Source organism: Mchenga conophoros, linkage group LG17, assembly GCF_057382185.1.
Source record: "Mchenga conophoros isolate Kocher_MC1m ecotype Shallow Benthic linkage group LG17, M_conophoros_male_GT1.1, whole genome shotgun sequence".
In the NCBI taxonomy this organism is placed as follows: Eukaryota; Metazoa; Chordata; class Actinopteri; order Cichliformes; family Cichlidae; genus Mchenga; species Mchenga conophoros.
The window spans coordinates 32,569,002-32,588,422 of record NC_140542.1 but is presented as its reverse complement, the minus strand read 5'-3'; the positions used below and the strand labels follow the sequence as shown (position 1 = coordinate 32,588,422).

Sequence of the window (19,421 nt, the reverse complement as noted above, 5' to 3'; positions counted from 1 at the left end):
GTTGGAACAGTTTGTATATTCAACGAGTTAAAAATGCTGACTTTATAATGTTTATTTGAAAATTTAAAATCCTGATAAAGTTAATAGTATAAAAGATGACTGCAGCTTTTAGTACTGAAAAGTAAAAAACTATTCAAATGTGCCTTAAACCTGCATTCACTTTAATCACCAGCAGAGGGGTGCAGGAAGACTTCTGGAAAACATCCCTCTTCTCCCTTTCTGTGACCTCAGAAAACACTTTCCTAGTTTCATCACGAACTTAAGTTTAATCACAAGTTTAAAGTCAAATTGAACAGGGCGTTAGTGTCATTTTGTAAATTATGGTCATTCTAAGGCTTAGGCAGGATATTCTCACTGGCTAACAACTTGCCAATTATAACAACTCCTCGTCCATCACACGTGGTTTCCCAATAGAAAGCCCAAGATAAAGGCTTCATAACAGAATTTCACTAACTAATGGGTGACATCGTGGTGGTTATTTCCAGCTTTTATATTATCTGCGGTAAAGATTTGAACATAGGAATTCCTTCTCCTGCAGTTTCTTCCTCTAAATGAGCAGGCAGGCTTTGTGTTCCTCACACTCCATTAATACAATTTTCAGATGGATGGATTTGAATGTAGCCACTCTGACTGCATCAGTTTGTTTTGGATTTTTTTCTTATAATTTTAATTCTGTAAAGTTGAACATTTTTGACAGGAATCGATCTACTGTATGTGATTCTATCTGCTTTTAGAGCCAACCCCGAGTGGTCATTACAGGCACTGCAGTTTTCTAAATTCGATTAATTTTATAGCTCTGGCGACTGCTCCTTGGTTTGATTGAAAAAGCTAAAAACTAATACCAAAAATCGTCACGAGCATGTTACTAATTATATGTTACTGCTAGAGAATAACTTGGGGCACCTTATGATCTAGCATATTTGCCTGATATCAGCCTAATAGCTTGAGAATGACTTCAGGAACCACAGTTCCAGTCGCTTTCCCATCCCGTGAATTTTCCCGGTCAGACATTCAACCTTCCAAGGAAATCGAAAACCCCAGCTTTATTTAGAAGCGCACCGCTACTCTGGGTCCGCTACTTTTAAAAGTCTGAACAGTGATCTGAGATGAGGTGCAAGAGTCTAGTCACCTCCCAGATCACTTGATATGATATGATGAGAAATTGATTGCTTTTGTCCAGTGATTCCAAACATGTGCTGAACGCCTTAGATTTGAATCTTGCTGTGGAAAATGTGGCGTAATATCCCTTTATTTTAACTGGTCCTTGCACCGCATCCTTAATAGTAAATAAATGTCAAGAATTCTTCCCTTGCACTTTGCTAAGAGTCATATGACCCAGTCAGCACTAAAGGGGCGGTGCACAGTTGGTGCAAACGGCGCAAGGGGCGGCAGCTTTTTGGAGAATGGATCCAGTGAGAACCCAATAGGACACTTTCGATACTTTTTGGCACTCAGAAGTGAGTTAACGATAACTTTCGTGCCTCCTGGTGTGAATTTGCATGGGTTTTCTGCGGTAAAACCCCGGTACTTATCTCGCAGCTGTAGGGTTTTCCAAGTTGTCTTTGCGGTTTTTATTTTTTATTTTATTTTACCTGGCTCGGGGGAAAGTACGCTTCTCTCAACAAAAAACCCCCCAAACTAAAAAGGTTTTCTCTTTTGTTTTAGCCATGATTTTCCTGTAACCAAATACACGGCACGCGTTCTGATCAAAGGCAAAGCGAGTTTTGGCACTCTTTACGCGCGTATCCGCTCCATCTGAGCATCAGCACCAGCGCAGAGCGGATCTACACTGGAAATTTAAAAAAAGAAAAAGAAAAAAAAAGATGACGAATAAGGACATTCAAATTAATATTTGTTTTTTTTAAAGATTATTAAACGAGTGGAACGTTTTATCTTCCACGCTAGAGACACTGGATCTCCTTTTTGGTGGGATGAGAAGTTGGATTGTAAAACTGAATCTGCTCCCTGTTTTTTTGCAGCGTTAGCAGTAGAGACCACGTCACTCTGTCTACTCCCCCTTTTCCTTCCCTTGTTGGAGCAACATCCACAGCTTAGAAACAGCTGGATAAAGATTTTGGATCAGAAAAGCACAATCATGATGACCGGATTTCGACTAAACCTGTCGCCCCTGAAGGAGCCCCTCGGCTTCGTCAAACTGGTGGAGTGGGTAAGTTGGACGCAAACTATTGTACGCGTATTTTCTGAGTTTTCAGGGAGAGTGTGGGTCCTACCCACAGGACAGGGAGGTCCAGTTCTTCCTTGATTCTTGGGTTTCCCCTTCTCCCTACAGAAGAAAGAAAAACACTAGTTAGAACGTTATAGCAGATTATTAGATTAAGCCTCAAAAGCATGACTACAACTTGATTAAACATTGGTTGAGGTTTGAATTTAAGCCAAGAAGAACGTATATATATGTGTAAGGTTAATTGTTGTTCATTATAACACTAGAAGAAATAAGATAAAAGCACTAATATGGTTAGAATGAAATAATGTAAGGCCTCTAGACAAATGTGTACAGCATTTTTCTAGGACACAAGAAAGTCTGCTGAAGTGGTGCAGATTAGTGCAGCTGGACTTGCCTGCCCTTCAGACAACACAGTTACATATTAATGCATCTTTTACCAATAATTCACCTCCGAGTGACTGCTTGTGGCTGAAACGTTTCAGTTACACGTACACTCACTTAAACATGCAGGAGATTTCTTGCGGAAAGTCCAGCGATCAGTTGTTCTCTGCATAACTGGGTCAGGAATCCAGCCCGGCAACGCTTTCCCTCAGCTGTTCTATTTTTTCATAACACACACAGGCTGGAAGAGCTTTATGGCAACAGTAACACTCAGTCATCTGACTCAGAAAGTGTTGGTTTTATACAACACAAAGTCATTTCTCATTTACGTGGGGCTAGATGATGAAACGTGTGCAGGTATTCACACAATAATAAAGAGGTTTAACCGACATGATGGTGCTAATAGTCCAGGAGAGGACATGGACACAATATGAAGGTTATTCTGTGAAAGGTGTTCTGGGCACGTCCTACTGGGAGGAGCTCCTAGGACAAGCGGGAAAGATTACATCTCTTGGTTGACTTTGGAATGCCCCCCCACTGACCAATCTCCGGAAGAGCTGAAGGAGTTGGCTGGGGCATCTTCCTGGACTTGGACTCTACAATCCAGACTCTGATAAGCAACAAAGAATGGATGGATACACTTTTTGTGACAAACACTACATCCTAACCAAATTTTTCCCACTAAAAGATATTTTTAACATGGAATTAGTGTGTGTGTGTGTGTGTGTGTGTGTGTGTGTGTGTGTGTGTGTGTGGGCATCCCCCGCAAACTCTTAAACACACAATCCTACAGACAGCCTACAGAAAGTATCCTGCCTTCAGGTGATAGCACGTTCAGTAGATCTAAGAACAAAATTTAATGTAACATGAAAACTGAAGGTTATCACTGAAGGGCAGGGATAGCTCAGTAGGTAAAGTGGTCGCCCCATGATCGGAAGGTCGGCGGTTCGAATCCACTTAACGGCTACCCTGAGGTACCCCTGAGCAAGGCACCGTCCCTACACACTGCTCCCCGGGCGCCTGCTTAGTGGGCTGCCCACTGCTTCACTGAGTGAATGGGTCAAATGCAGAGAAAAACAAGTAATTTCCCCATGGGGATCAATAAAGTATACATTATTATCAAACAGGTTTTGTTTTTTATCCAGAATTCATCTCCCTTATAAATTGTTTATTGAATCAAATGCCACTTTATTTGTACTCATATCTGGCACGTCCTGAACAGTCGTACCACCCAAGATGTTATCTCCCACACAGTAGGACACAGGGAGGAGTCTTCAGCATAACAAACGCTACAAGGATGCCCCCATTCCCTCATCGTTGTTTAATAAGAATGATAATAAAGCGTTTTTTCTCTCTTTATGGACTCGTGACTCCACCACATTTCTCTGGCTAAATATGGAGAGCCAGTTTGTGCAGGGCCTCTGGAGGGAAACACAGTGACACGAGTAGGTGTGCACACACTCAAGTGGATTTGGGATTCGTGGTCAGACTGACCAGAGCTCTGCGACTAGAAATGAAGTGCTGATTATACTGCTTTTCTGCCAACGTTTCTAACTTTTTGGGAAATTTGTCTTTCCTTAACAGCTTGTCAAAGTACAGACCCCTCCTTCTGCAAGCACTTAATTCTCTTTCCTTATCAGTTCAGGTCGTTTTTATAACATACAAAAAAACAAATAAATGGTAGCTTCTTCTGCGTATTATGAATAGGTGCTGTGTGTGTGGATTGTTTATTCTCCCTCACAGCTCGATTATGAGCTCTAGTTTCAGGAATGTCCATAATTTGGCACTGAGGGGTTTGCAGATGTTTTGGATGCCAAACAAATGGAGACTAAGGACTGATAAGGTATTGCTGTGTTGCCACAGTTTTTAGAGAGTCACAGTGTTTTAAGAAGATGCCAATGTGTGTTTGGGCTATGCTGGCCCTTGCAGTAGTTCATAAAGGCAGAGACAATTTGAGAGAAGTATGTAATTTTAGCCAAGAAAAAAAGAGAAAAAAAAACAGGAAGTGGCAGTCAGTGACATCTGGAGAAACATCTGGAGAGAAGTCTAGAGGTGTGGGGGTTTGTGGTGTACATAAAGCGTTAAAGGACAGCTGCCCCCGTTGAAAGCACTTTGCAGCGTGACCGTGTGTGATACAGTTTTGCTGACAAAACAGAATTCAGGAAGTGAGTTTGAAGTATTGTAAAGGTTTTAGTTGGTGTGTCCTCCTAAATGGGCCGATTTTTTTGTATGTTTTTCTGTATAAGGAAACATTCTCTATGGGCTCAAAGGCCATTTCTTTGTTTTCATGATGCAAACCACTTCCTGGCCTTCAGTCTGTAGACTCCCTGTACAAGGAGATACAGAGCCAGTTCACATCCACCTTTATCTCAGGTATTATTAATTTGGTGATGGTGGGGGAAAGAACCTCAGTTTGTTTCATGTCATGTTCTGCTTCTTTGGGTTCTCAGAGTGCTGTAGCTTCATCTGCTTATCCTGAATTTGATAAGTGGAAGAAAACGAATGGATTGTTTGGTCTTTAAAAAGCATTTATTTAAAAAAATCCTCATAGTCCAAGGAAGCATGTTGATGAACATCTATGATCAAGAGGGTTAGCAAACTGCATCTGTAACTAAATGGGATGCTAATTAAATACATGCAGGCTATAAATCAGGGGTAGGGAATTCCAGGCCTCGAGAGCCTGCAGGTTTTAGATCTCACCCTGGGTCAACACACCTGAATCAAATGATTAGTTCATTACCAGGTCTCTGGAGAACTTCAAGACATGTTGAGGAGGTCGTTTAGCCATTTAAATCAGCTGTGTTGTATCAAGGACACATCTAAAACCTGCAGGGCACTGGCTCTCGAGGCCTGGAGTTCCCTACCCCTGCTATAAATCATTAAAAAACTGAACATCCCTCCCCTTAGAATATATTTAAGTGCAACTTCACAGTAAACAAGCAAGGTCAAATCACAAATCAAATCAAATCACTTTTTATTGTCACATCACATGTGCAGGCACACTGGCACAGCACATGCGAGTGAAATTCTTGTGTGCGAGCCCCACAAGCAACAGAGATGTGCAAACACAACAACACAAACGAGCAAAATACAAGAATGGCCAACCTGAAACTAATAAATATATGTACAATATATAATAGTGTATGCATTTCTGGATGTGTATACTAAATATTTTCCTACGTGTGTGTGTGTGTGTGTGTGTGTGTGTGTGTGTGTGTGTGTGTGTATACACATTTTTACAAATTAAATAGTAAAAAAATAAATAAATAAATAAAAATAAAAATAATAATAATAATAATAATAAAATATATAAAATATACAGAGTTGAATATGTGCAAAACAAGTGGCATTTATATACAGTGTGGAGTGCATAATGTTGAAGTTCCAGTAGTGAAGCTGAGGTGTCTATGACGTGTTCAGCAGTCTGATGGCCTGATGGAAAAAGCTGTCTCTCAGTCTGCTGGTACGGGACCGGATGCTGCAGAACCTCCTTCCTGATGGAAGCAGTCTGAACAGTTTATGGCTGGGGTGACTGGAGTCCTTGATGATCCTCCACGCTTTCCTCAGGCAGCGCTTCCTGTAGATGTCTTGGAGGGAGGGAAGCTCACCTCCAATTATCCGTTCAGAGCACCGCACTACTCTCTGGAGAGCTTTGCAGTTGTAGGCGGTGCTGTTGCCATACCAGGTGGTGATGCATCCAGTGAGGATGCTCTCAATGGCACAGTGATAGAAGGTCCTGAGGATGCGGGGGCTCATGCCGAATCTTTTCAGTCTCCTGAGAAAGAAGAGGTGCTGCTGCGCCTTCTTCACTGTTTTGTTTGTGTGTACTGACCACGTAAGATCCTCAGCCAGGTGTACGCCAAGGAACCGGAAGCTGCTCACTCTCTCCACAGCAGCGCCGTTGATGGTGATGGGGGTGTGTACTTCTCTGCACCTCCGGAAGTCCACTATCAACTCCTTTGTCTTTGCGACGTTGAGGGTGAGATGGTTGTCTTGACACCAGTGGGTCAGGGCGCTGACCTCCTCCCTGTAAGCCGTCTCATCACCGTTGGTGATAAGACCCACCACTGTAGTGTCGTCCGCAAACTTCACAATGATGTTGGAGCTGTTAGTGGCTGTGCAGTCGTAGGTGTAGAGTGAGTATAGGAGAGGGCTCAGTACACACCCCTGTGGAGCACCAGTGTTCAGTGTGATGGGGGATGAGGTGATGCTGCCCAGTCTGACCACCTGGTGTCTGTCAGACAGGAAGCTAAGGATCCAGCTGCAGAGGGAGCTGCTCAGTCCTAGATCCTGCAGTTTCCTGTCCAGCTTCGAGGGAACGATGGTATTGAATGCTGAGCTGTAATCTACAAACAGCATCCTCACATACGTGTCTCTCTTCTCCAGGTGTGACAGGGCAGTGTGTAGTGTCAGGGCTATGGCATCATCAGTGGACCTGTTGTGGCGGTATGCAAACTGTAGAGGGTCCAGTGAGTCGGGTAGTGCAGAGCAGATGAAGTCCCTGACCAGCTTCTCGAAGCATTTGCTTACGATGGGGGTCAGGGCTACAGGTCGCCAGTCGTTCAATGAGGAGATGGTGGAGGATTTGGGTACAGGCACGATGGTGGCCATTTTGAAGCAGGCTGGGACTACAGAGAGAGGGAAAGGTTGAAGATGTGCGTGAACACTCCAGCCAGCTGAGCCGCGCATGACCTGAGGACGCGGCCGGGAATCCCGTCCGGACCAGTAGCTTTGCGTGCGTTCACCTTCCTGAAGCACTTCCGCACATCCTCCTCAGACACAGTGTGCGCACTGACGTCATCCGCGGTGCGCACACTGTCCGGTCTCATGGTGTTCGCTGTGTCGAATCTAGCGTAGAATACGTTTAGATCCTCACACAGAGAGGCCGTGGTCTGCGGTGTGCTGGTTTTCCCTCTAAAGTCTGTGATCGTGTTTAGTCCCTGCCACATACTCCGAGGGTTGTCAAACTGTTGTTCCACCCTGTCCCTGTACTCACGTTTGGCTGCTTTGATCGTCTTCCGGAGTTGGTAATGTGCGTGTTTGTAGTCCGATGTGTTCGCGGAGGCAAAGGCGGTGTTCCGTGCCGCCAGTGCCGCGCGAACATCTCCGTTAATCCAGGGTTTTTGATTTGGGAAGGATTTGACTATTCTGGATGGGACGACATCTTCCACGCATTTCCTGATAAATCCACAGACTGAGTCTGTGTATTCATCAATGTCTCTGGCGGCCACGTGAAGGTGTGGATGTGAGTTAGAAATTGAGGGCACTGCACACTCAGAGAATCATGGGGCACCCAGAAAAGAAACCTGTTGGGAAGGTTTATGTACTACATCATCCAGAGTGACAATAATGAGACTTTGTATCAGGAGGAAATCAGCAATTTGTAGTACAGAGCACAGAAAACAACCTACTGCTTAACAGAAAACAAAACTAAGGATCTGACTACTGATTTCAGCTAAAAGAAAGCAATTTGATGTAGATTAGTAGAGCTGATGAACCTTTTTCAATATGTTTTTACTCACAAAGTTTTATAAACATAAATTAAATGTGAGAAGAAAAAGGGCATGGCAGGAGTGGGATTTGAACCCACGCCTCCATTTGGAGACCAGAAGTCCCTTTCATGAGGAAGGAGTGAATCCTTGAGTCTGGCGCCTTAGACCACTCGGCCATCCTGACAGCTGTCAAAAGGACTCATGACATCACAACTACACCTAAAGACTTGCACAATCTCAATGTATTTTTCACTTTGCTGTGACTAAGGATGTAGAGGGCTGGTATAAGAGTTAATCTAACATTATTCTCTATCCTTTCTAATTATGGTCAGTTTTCTGTAGCAGGGATATAAAATGAATAAGACTCAGAATCACTGAACAGATTGAAATCAGAAACTACTGTGCCTACATATTTACAGAAGCTGGGCTCCGTTTTCATTCAAAACTCAACAAATTCACAGAGTATGCCATTTCCCTCCAAAAATCCTTTTGCTGATTTTAGCTAAGCATTCGTCCATGTTTCTCCATGGAAATAAGTGGCACATTCTAGTTAAGTATCACACTTTGCAGTTGGATGTCTTCACAAACAGACTTCAGACAGTTTGCACAGGCAGTTAAACCTCCTCCACCCCCTCAGGGTTGTATGCTCAGCCCTCTTCCTGTTCACTCTGTGCACCCTTGACTGCTTTCACAGACATGGAAAGAAACCTGTGTTGATGTTTGCAGACTACGCCTCCATCTTCAGGAGGTAATCAACATTGTTGCATTGTGGTGGACAGAAAACCTCTCAAACTCCATGAAACAAAGGAGCTGATGATTCATTTTAAGAAGAGTCAATCATTCCATGAGTTGTAATCAAACAGCTTGATTGAAATTGGAGAGTAAAAATTTTGTCAGGAGTGGGATTTGAACCCACGCCTCCATTTGGAGACCAGAAGTCCCTTTTTTTGTGGACGGTATCTATCCTTGAGTCTGGCGCCCTAGACCGCTCGGCCATCCTGACAAGCTAGCTGACGGTGTCATCTAAGTCAAGATTGACATTACAAAAACAAGCAAACAATTCTAACTTTAGCCCTTCTCTCTTCTGGGGTTGTATTGATGATCAATACGAAACGTGATTGAGGGAAAATGGAAATGTTGACATGCCTGTCTTTGTCAGCTAGAATTTATTCCATTCATTCCATTCCAATTCATTCTCTCATTATAGTCATAGAAAAATATCAACATAGTGATAAACTGCCTGACAGCAACATAGCTTTGAGTCTCATAGTGGAAGCAAGAACTAATTCTTCCCTTTCTTTGTCACTCAATTATTTAAACATGGGGCTTGAACCCATGACCCCGAGATTAAGAGTCTCATGCTCTGCCATATGAGCTAGCTGGGCTGTGAAGCAATGTTACAACACTGGTCTCAGTTTAGTTTAGCTAATGGTACTATGCCTCCTGCTTGCAAACTCATCTGGACTAAATTATGGATTTAAAGGGTTTGAAAACATGGTATAAAAGAGATCAAAAAGTGAGTTGCATACCTGAAGCAGCAGGCTTTTGTGTATCATTCTATTGTAGTTGTTTAATTAAAAAAATAAGTCCAGTATTATAGAATGTAACCAAAGGCACCCGCGGTTGCCTTTGAGGGTGCAAAACGTTTCGTCGACATTGTTGTGTTCGTTGGGGAGAAAAGTTACAAACATACAGTACAGCTCTTCAGAGTCAAACTACTAGCGATCAAAGATTTATGTCAACTTGACAAACTGAACGCATTCTGTACTGTACAGGAGACACGGCACGAGATTGATTGACAATGGTCTACAGCCAATCAGGACACAGAACACAATGCGCTGAAAGAAAAAAAAACATGCAAAAATTGCACCAAAAAAAAATAAATCTGTGAAACAGCGAGACCGCGAAAGATGAACCGCATTATAGCAAGGGACCACTGTAACTAAAAAACACTCTACCCTGCTTTATCTCCTATTTCGCACCCAATGGGACTGCACTTACAGAATTAACATTGTCCTGTATTTGAAAAGGCTGGAAACTAGCATTTGAGTAAATGAATGCTTCCTCAATTACCCTTTTTTTAAAGACATGAAAAGCCACTGTCATCATTTATTTACAGCCTTTTACAAAATCATCCTTCTTGTGGGGGCAGCAGCCTAATCAGAAGTACCCAGACACCCCAATGCTCTGCCACCTCCAGCTCTTCCAGGGGGACACCAAGGCATTCCCAAGAGATAGTTTAAAGTAGCTTAGGACAAAAATATGGTTGCATATAAGATTACCACAAGAGACAAGCAAAGTTAGTAACTAGATAATAATTTTAGTGTAATATTTATTAGCCAAAGAAAGACCCACAGATTTCCATAAATAGTCGGTGGAGACCAAAACAGAGGAAAAAGGAAATTGAACTTTACTTCAAGATTACCGTGTAGCCAGATACAGAATTCCAAATGTAAGTTACTATTGCATATCGTTGCAGCATGTCTGCTAGATGTGCAAACATGGAAGCCTCTATTTGCTGTGATCTTCACCATATTAACTGTTAAATGCAACATTGGTGGTCACAGGGCAGTCAAAAATCTAAAAGTCATAAATCTAAGAGCTATTTATTTATTGCACTAAAATACAAAGCTTTCCGCGACACATGGTGCCTATTTTCACTTGAAATCATTGTTACCCATCATGCTGCTCAGTGATTTCTATTATCACTGGTTAACCTTGTTTAAAGGTTGAGCTGAGTGGCAGCCACCCTCACTAAAAGAATTCTGTTTGTGTTGGTTTAAAGGGGAGCATTAGTGTCACATGGTCAGCAGGCTGAATCAGATGCTTTTCTGCAAGAAAGAATTTAAGAGCTGAGTGGCAGGATTAGTGAAACCATGCAAGTCACATTTTTACGTTTTGAAAAAATGATGTGGTTCTTTAAAGGAAATACTTGATTTGTGCTGTCATGTTTTTTTCTGTATCTTTTTTCAATGGCAAATAGAAAGTCACTGACCCAATATTTGATCCTCTCTTTCAAATTCTTGAAACTCTTCTTTTATGATCCTGTAAAAATTGCTCAGTTGTTGTATTTTTTCAGGCAATTCTTTATATTGAACATGCTGATCATAATCCCACCACTTAGAAATTCTCCAGAGCCTATGCTTTCCTGGTTTTGATGTTATTAATAACTTTTTTCTCATGCCACTATCTTCTTACTGTCCAAACAGCTCACAGCCATATTTGCTTTTGGCTGCTGCGGTGGATTTTCAGGGAAGAACGTCATATCTATCCTCTGTGGCGATGGCAGTAATGAAACTCTCAATGCCATGTATCAATACCCATTTAGGTGAGCATTTCAACATATTTAATTTTCACGTACAGTTTAAGTTAATTATATAAGAAATTACCCATTTATTCTGTCTATTCTGTATCATTCCCAGGTTAAGCCAGTTCCCGCTCATTGATAAAAATACGACTCTTTGTAACCACTCTGTCACTACAACACACATGATGGGAGACTCGGCCTCCTCGGCGGAGTTCTTTGTAGGTGTTGGCATTGTCTGCTTCCTTTACAGCATGGCAGCTCTGCTGGTGTATTTAGGCTACATGCACGTCTACAAGGACTCTGACTTTGGACCCATTTTTGTGAGTCTTGATCTTGCCTCCTGTAATCGTCCCAGTTGATGCAAGGCCTGATTTGAAATGTATTGAAATTGTTCATGTATTTACCCTCCTCTCCAGGACTTTGTGATCACAGCGATCCTGGTTTTCCTGTGGCTGGTGTGTTCATCCGCCTGGGCTAAAGGCCTGCAGAATGTAAAGAGTGCCACAGACACTGAAGGCATCAGTGGCACGCTGGCACTCTGTAAGGGTAGCAACATCACCTGTGAGGTCACGGAGTTTGCTAACATGCGGACCCTCAATATATCTGTGGTGAGATGAAATAATAATCAGCTGATATTAACTGTTTGCTGATATATGATTATCAGCATTTATAAGTGCCAATAAATGAAAATGTGTAAAGCATAGAATAGACAGGAGCAGCACCTTTGATTGATGTTTCATCGTTTGTCCACCAGAGGGCATGTTTGGAATGGCAACAAATGTTCGGGAAATCTGTTTCTGCTTTGTGTGTTTGAAAGCTAAAAAAATATTGGTTTTAACATTACTAAATATTGCATTGATATAAAAAAAATATTTCTAATGATTATTTTTTTGTCTATATTATCCAGGTGTTTGGCTACCTTAACATGCTTGTGTGGGCGTTCAATGCTTGGTTTGTGTACAAAGAGACTCGCTGGCACTCCCGGAAATTTTCATCCCAACCTGGACCAGGAAGGCACCAGGTCCCTGCGCCAATCTAACATACAGATACACACAAAGACTCAGTACAAAACACAGAAAACATGCACATGCCACATACAGAAAATCACCCTTAAGTGCACGCACGCACACACATACACATACACACACATACACATACAAAAAGTATGCGTGCATGTTAAGTACACGTGGAGAAATGAAGAGATTTTAACACATAAACACACACACACAAATACTCTGTGAAAGTGATGAAGACACACAAAGTGAAGGATCAATGGGTAGCTCATATTAAACTGCTGACTGCAGTTAAGTTTTGCAGCAGTACAGATTTGCATTGGTGTTTTGTAACCCAATATGACCTGATGTGGTATCAGGTGGTAGACAAGAAGCCATCCACACACAATAGCAGCACCAATGCAACAAGCATGCCAAATCCTTTTAAATGCGCCGCTGATCGAATCCTATGACCTGATTTGGTCTTCATAGAAGTATTGGAGTTTATGAGGTTTATTACACTTAGTTTTACACAGATGAACATAAGGTGCTCAGCCCTTTCTCTGTGACACCACACTTGGACATTTTATTTTCTAAGATCTAAGATCATCTGCTTTAAGGGCAGTGTGAAAAGCACATTTTATGACTCCTTGTTAACCGTAACTAAATGTGTTTATTTACAAAAGTGAGTGTGATCGATATTGCAAAATGTAATATACATTTTGCCTTGTATTTGCACATTTTTCAAAAATATTTGTAGATTAAAAAGATATGCCTCATTCCAAAACCATTTCTTTTACATCAGTTAACTGACTCCCTCATACCATCTAGTGTCAGAAAGAGGGAATCACTGAAGTCTCTATGAAACTCGACTCATGCCAACCATTTATCCTTACGGATTTTTCTTTGTAAAAAACAGGCAAGCAGCCTGACCTAGTTTATTTCCAAGGTTAAAATAACTGTAGTCTAGGACCTTTTTATTTTGCACTGATGAGGTGCTTGTGTGATTTTATCAATGTTGCATTAAAGGAACAATTCACCCTCAAAATCAAATATACATTTTTTTCCCCAGGCGTACTACCATGTGTCCAACAAACAGGGCACAACCTGTCTGTTTACATCCTGTCACGGTGTCAGTCAGCTAAGCAAATATGTAAATTTGATTTTTGATGTGAATTGTCTCTTTAAGCACTGTGAGCATAAATCCATGAAGAATACTTGAGAGTTGCTTTCTTTAATCCAAATGCAGTGCAGTCACACTTTTCTTCAAAGGTACCAGTTAAAGCATTTTCAACTTTCTTGTTAATTTCATCACTTTTTGCAGCGAAAATATTCAGCCAAAGCGCTATTTTCTTTTATCCTGGTTTAAGCTTCCTACATATCTCTTATGTGATTTTTAAGCCTGTTATTGTGCCGTTGTTTAAACTAGTCCATCCTGTTCTCCATAGTTGTTTTGGTTTTTTTCCCCCAGACCAAATGGTGAGCTGGTATTGTGTTTTAAGTACTGTGTCGTATTTTTGTATCATTTCTCATTTTCAGTATATCCAGATGTGTTTTTTGATTATTATTATTTTTTCTCCTTGTCCTTTCTATTGTGTTTTGACTGTCTCTGTGTAGGGTGGTTTCATTCCTTCTATTCCTTTAACTTTAAAGTTCAGTGAAACAGCAAGTGTCTGGTGTACTGGTTATGCCACTGCACTCCTGTAATCAGCTATAGCTTCTTCTTTTTTTTAATGATTCCTTTACATTTAACCTGCCAATTTTTCTTATGCAATGCACTCTGTCACATGCACAATTTGGATGTACTTTTTTCCAATAAAAAAACAAAAAAATGAGGACGTTTCTTTTAGTCTTTGTATGAATGCAAGCCTACATTCATTCCCACAAGAGAAGCCTTTTAAAATAAAAGAACTATTTCACTTTTGTGTCACTAAAGTTTTTGTTATATAAGAAACCCCCCCCCCCCCCCCCCCCCACAAAACCAGTAGCATGTAACACAAAACCAGTAGCGTGTCCTCTGCTGAGTGTAAAAATAGCACTCTGTGTTTCCTATATTGTCCTGTGACCTTCTGATCGGCCGTTGGACCTCGATGTGGGGAAATAAACACAACACTGTGACTGAGTCATCTTTTGTGTGTGTGTGTCAGGAAGCAAGACAGGAAGGATTGTGTTTAAGCACAGATTATAATGTAAGAATGCACAGACTCGGTGCTTGTGTCTGTATCTCATCTGATTGACACATCAGCGTAAACTAATCAAGTCAATTTCCTTGCCCTCATTTCTGAGCTGTCATTTCCTTGTAATCTCCGCCATTCTCTGTCTTTCTCACGCCCCCTCTGATTTGCCTAAAAAGATGACTGTATGTTGTGTGTGATCTGAATCCATTTGTTCTGTTCAGGTTTCAGAACACAAGACCGATTTGCAATCAAGTGGGAGTGGAAGTGTAACAGAGAGTACTTAATCCCTAATCATCGCTGTCATACTGGAAACGACAAACATATTGTGAGAAAAGGGACACAATCGTGATTTATTTTTCTTTGGCAAAAAATGTGTGTGTGTATATATATATATATATACACACACCTTAAAATAAACTCACAAAGAGCACCTCATCTCTGAGATCATCCAAAATCATTTATAAGTAAAAACATGATTTACTTCAGAAGATATTATTAATGTTTTAAAAGTACACCAGTCGATTGTTTGGTACTTCTTTGCACAGTGAATGCAGCTTCTCTTTTTAACCACAAGAGGTCATTGTAATGCCATGAGCTCAACCTGCACAAGCCTATTGTATTGAGCTATTAGTGTTCGGGTATATAATTGAGGGTGAAAGCATTGAGAGCTTTGTGAACTAATCAAAGGATTTCAAAGGTAACTCTATATTGAACTGGAATAAATGATGTAACTTGATTACTGGGTAGTGTAGTCAAATTTTTCATTTTGAATGAGCTGAAATCATCCTATGAATGATTTGGAGAGAGCATTACAATAATTGAACCTGCTTGATATGAAAGCAATTTCTCAGAGTCAGTTTGAGGTAAGAATTTTTTAACCATAGATATAGATTTTAAGTGATAGACATTAGTTGTAGCAATCCTATTGATATGATCGTCAAAACTGAATTCAATGTCCAGAAATAATGCCAAGGTTCCTGACATGTTCACTGTGTTTCAGAGAAGATGAGGATAAATAATGAATGGAGATAAAACATAAAAAGATTTCTTCTTCTTCTGGTTGCTCACTTCAGGGTTCACCATAGCAGCAGATCATCTTCCTCCATCTGGCCCTATCCCTAGCATCCTCTTCTCGCATGAATCTTTTCTGAGGTCTTCCTCTTTTCCATCTGCCTTTCAGCTCCATATTCAACATCCTTGGCTGAATATATGAATATATCCACCACCCCTCCTCTTGACATCTCCAAACCATTTCAACTCAACCTGAGCTGTCCCTCCAATAAACTAAGACCAAGGATCTTTCCCCAGACATCATCGTAATATTATGGTAAATGGTAAATGGCCTGTATTTATATAGCGCTTTACTAGTCCCTAAGGACCCCAAAGCGCTTTACATATCCAGTCATCCACCCATTCACACACACATTCACACACTGGTGATGGCAAGCTACATTGTAGCCACAGCCACCCTGGGGCGCACTGACAAAGGCGAGGCTGCCGGACACTGGCGCCACCGGGCCCTCTGACCACCACCAGTAGGCAACGGGTGAAGTGTCTTGCCCAAGGACACAACGACCGAGACTGTCCAAGCCGGGGGCTCGAACCGGCAACCTTCCGATTACAAGGCGACCTCCCAACTCTTGAGCCACGATCGCCCCCAGGTTACCTATTAGACAAAGATAACCTGAGTAAAATTCAGCTTTTAATTTAATTTTAGTTTGCAGCTTTTAATCCAAACCTACTAGGCCCTGAGTGAAAACGTAATTGGCCCATAAACCTAATAACTGGTTGTGCCACCCATGGCAGCAAGTACTCCAGTCAAGTATTTGTGATAACTGCCAATGAGACTTGGACAGCTTGTTTAAGGTCACAGAAAAGCATTTATATCTGCATTTTAATCGACTTTTGACTCCAAAAACTTCCATCACACTGCCAACACCATTTTTGCCTTTTGGTGAGATGTTATTTTTATGAAATGCTGTCTTGGGGATTATCAAGAGTTTTTTGTGTTCTTCTTGCTCAGCAGTTGTTTTCTCCTTGGAACTCTCCCATGATGTCATTTTTGCCCAGTCTATTTCTAATTGTTGAATAATAATTGTGTATATAGCTTTTCTGCTGTAATAAATGATATCAATATTCAAAAATTGTCTGATATTAACTTAGTTTGATTGTCTGAAACATGTAAACGTGACAACCTCAGACATAATGAGTACTTTTCACAACACTGTAGAGAGACAGGTGGACTTTAAAAATATAGATTTTTAAATTTAGCAGTATTGGCTGAATACATCGAGGTAATTTCTAATATTTTCCCCCCATGAAGATAGTTTTTCTTAGCTTTTTGAAGGGCAAATATTACTAAAACATGCTATTGCATAAATACTTTTTAAAAAAAGGCATTTATTTATTTATAATGAAGCCTAGTGTAATCTTTAAATTATGGAAATGGTGATGATGGGTTTTTGGCTTTACCTGAACAACGCTGAACTTTTGAACTCGTGAATAACCATACTGTACCTGTCTTTCAGCCCCTCAACCGCCCCCGCCGATAGTTGCCGGACAACGCCGAAGCCTGACGAGAACGACGTCAGCATATCTCGTTCTTTCGTTTTTCGCCTGCTGCGTGCGAAGGAGAGGCAGAAAAAAACGGCTCTCAGCAAAGCAACAAGAAGGAAGAGCAATGGCGACACTGGATCGCCAAATACCAAGTCCGGATACATTCCTTTGCGAGCCTTGGTCTTCCTTCGTCAGTGCGGCTAAATTACGTTTTGTTGACTGTAAGTTCGCACGACGGGTAGCGTTGTTATTTTTGCGGACAAACTGTCGGGAAGTGCGTGGTCCAACTGTCTGTGATTGAGTTGAGTAAGCTCCTCCACCATGCAGGGTGTCTGTCAGAGCGCAGCAAAGTAACTGTCATAATATTACTACGAAATGCAATATTGATGTGTTGCTTTAACAGTCGTGCACAAATGCGCGCGAGCAAAGCTATCGGTTACCGCTCGGAGTTTGTGTCGTTGTCGCGTGCAGTAATGCTATCCCCCAACTGTCCAGCTGTAAGTTTGTTAGCTTTGACAGCTCCACTTGATTTAGGAAGCCAGCGTAGGCGCTAGCAAGCTAATGCTATCCTCTGGTGGTAGCCAGCCCCGGAGCAGGAGGAGCGGCAGTAGGGCTCCACGCATGGGCCCCCCAAAGTTTCCTGAAAGCCCCTGCGTGTTTCTAAGTGCTTGTTTTGTTTGTTCAGACGCAGACCCGTCCTTGGATAACAGCGAGAAAGAGCTTTACTGCCTTGGTGAAGCCGTGAAGCTCCGCAGAGAAGGTAAGGGAAGTTAGACTACTAGATACGGTGGTTGTTTGTTATTGTTTTGTTGCACATGCTGTGGAGCATTAATGGTGCCATCTTTGACCACTTCTCTCAGAAATCTTATTTATCTTGCATGGCTGCTGCTGTACTTTATATTTACAGGTCGTGTGTGTGTTTTTCTGATTGCAGGTGTGTTTTACAGTAATCTGGGACTGAAAATGATTTTTTTCTCTACTTTGATCGATTAATCGCTTCAAAATAAAAGGTTCGAATTATGAAAAAATACCGACACAAATTTATTAGAGACCAAGAAGATATATTTAGATATTTAACTGAAACTGACATATAGTTTAGAAGCAAGGGGAGTCTTGTTTACTTGCATATAATACAAGAAAAGGCTTAAATCTGCAGATTTGAGAAGCCATAAACACATTTGTTCGATTTCTAACTTTGAAATAGACTAAAATTGTGAAATCCTTAAAGTAGGGAATTAAATGGAATCTACTATGTTGTTCTGGATCTTCCATCATCAGATATTCTTACCCCAAACAAGGCAAAAGAAGAGACTGCATTGATGATGTCTTTGTAGAGCTTTTAATTGAAACATTATGGAAGGTATATAATTGAAAAACTGCTAAGTGATCTATAGAGTCTTGGCAAAGCTATAGCAAATTATAGGATCAATATTTTTTGCTTCCTGTGTCACATATTTACACTGCCTAAACCATCAACAGCAAACAACTATGCTTGAATGTGATGGGCTATTATTTGTTGCATTTGTATCTATGTGTTGGAGGGTGATGGTTTCAATCAGTGACTCATAATCTGTTAGATTGGCTTAGCTTGTGTGCAGCCGTCGGTTTTGTGCATGTGAAGAGCGTGCCCCTGAGCAGGCAGTATGTGCCTCCCTGCTACCCTCCTTAGGGACAGAGCCAAAGGGCTTCCTTCACACCTCACCATGTATAAATACCCATGGGAGCACGCGCTGCACACTAACACAGTTGAGTCATCCCTGAGAGGTTAAGCGTGCTGTAGCCCTCGTAGGAGCACACTGACGCACATGCAGAGCCGGGGAAACTCTTCTCAGTCTCACTGGTCAAATACCAAAAGCCCCCTCCCACACACACACACACACACACACACACACACACACACACACACACTCTATCAAACACACACTCTATCAAACACACTCTCACATGCCTCCTCTTCCCCTCTCTCAGAGCCAGACTAGAGCGGTGTTTCCAGAATTGCTGGTCTGTTGGCAACATGACACTGAGTGCTGCTGAGAGTGATATGCAGACACACGCTCACGAGCCTCACAAGTCTCACGAGCCTCACAAACACAGGGAAACATTGCTTTAATGTTTTATTTGTGAATTTGCATCAACTACTAAGTGATTCATCATTGATTCATATATTATGTGTTAACCCACTTGACTTCATCTGCATGTGTGCACACTTCTAAATACGGAGGCCAGTTTGGCAGTGACTGATGTGTGGTGGAGGTCATTATGGTTGTCTCTTTTGTCTCTCTTTCACTCCCTGTGTGCAGTGGAGTTAATGCCAACCAAAATCAGCTTAGT

At 41.6% G+C, this 19,421-nt stretch overlaps 2 protein-coding genes and 2 non-coding genes across 4 annotated transcripts in view; 2 read left to right on the top strand and 2 right to left on the bottom strand.

The window, feature by feature from the left end:
* The first annotated feature begins 1,385 nt into the window (after positions 1 to 1,385).
* On the top strand, positions 1,386 to 14,192 carry sypl1 (synaptophysin-like 1). The gene is made up of 6 exons (XM_085252045.1): positions 1,386 to 1,457; positions 1,980 to 2,167; positions 11,268 to 11,386; positions 11,481 to 11,685; positions 11,782 to 11,973; positions 12,273 to 14,192. Exons 2-6 carry the CDS (start codon positions 2,096 to 2,098, stop codon positions 12,402 to 12,404), a joined length of 720 nt encoding a protein of 239 aa, XP_085108171.1. The 5' UTR covers positions 1,386 to 1,457; positions 1,980 to 2,095; the 3' UTR covers positions 12,405 to 14,192.
* On the bottom strand, positions 8,132 to 8,242 carry trnal-caa (transfer RNA leucine (anticodon CAA)). The gene is made up of 2 exons: positions 8,205 to 8,242; positions 8,132 to 8,177 (listed from the first exon to the last, which is right to left on the bottom strand). It is a non-coding gene; the product is annotated as a tRNA-Leu (tRNA).
* Positions 8,950 to 9,061, bottom strand: trnal-caa (transfer RNA leucine (anticodon CAA)). The gene is made up of 2 exons: positions 9,024 to 9,061; positions 8,950 to 8,995 (listed from the first exon to the last, which is right to left on the bottom strand). It is a non-coding gene; the product is annotated as a tRNA-Leu (tRNA).
* Positions 14,193 to 17,141: 2,949 nt separating the features above from the next.
* The window catches only part of atxn7l1 (ataxin 7-like 1), a 31,771-nt gene continuing 29,491 nt past the window's right edge, over positions 17,142 to 19,421 (top strand). The window contains exons 1-2 of the mRNA XM_085251636.1: positions 17,142 to 17,311; positions 17,776 to 17,850. Coding sequence (XP_085107762.1) covers positions 17,215 to 17,311; positions 17,776 to 17,850 — 172 coding nt within the window. The 5' untranslated portion in view covers positions 17,142 to 17,214. The remainder of the gene's footprint in view (positions 17,312 to 17,775; positions 17,851 to 19,421) is intronic.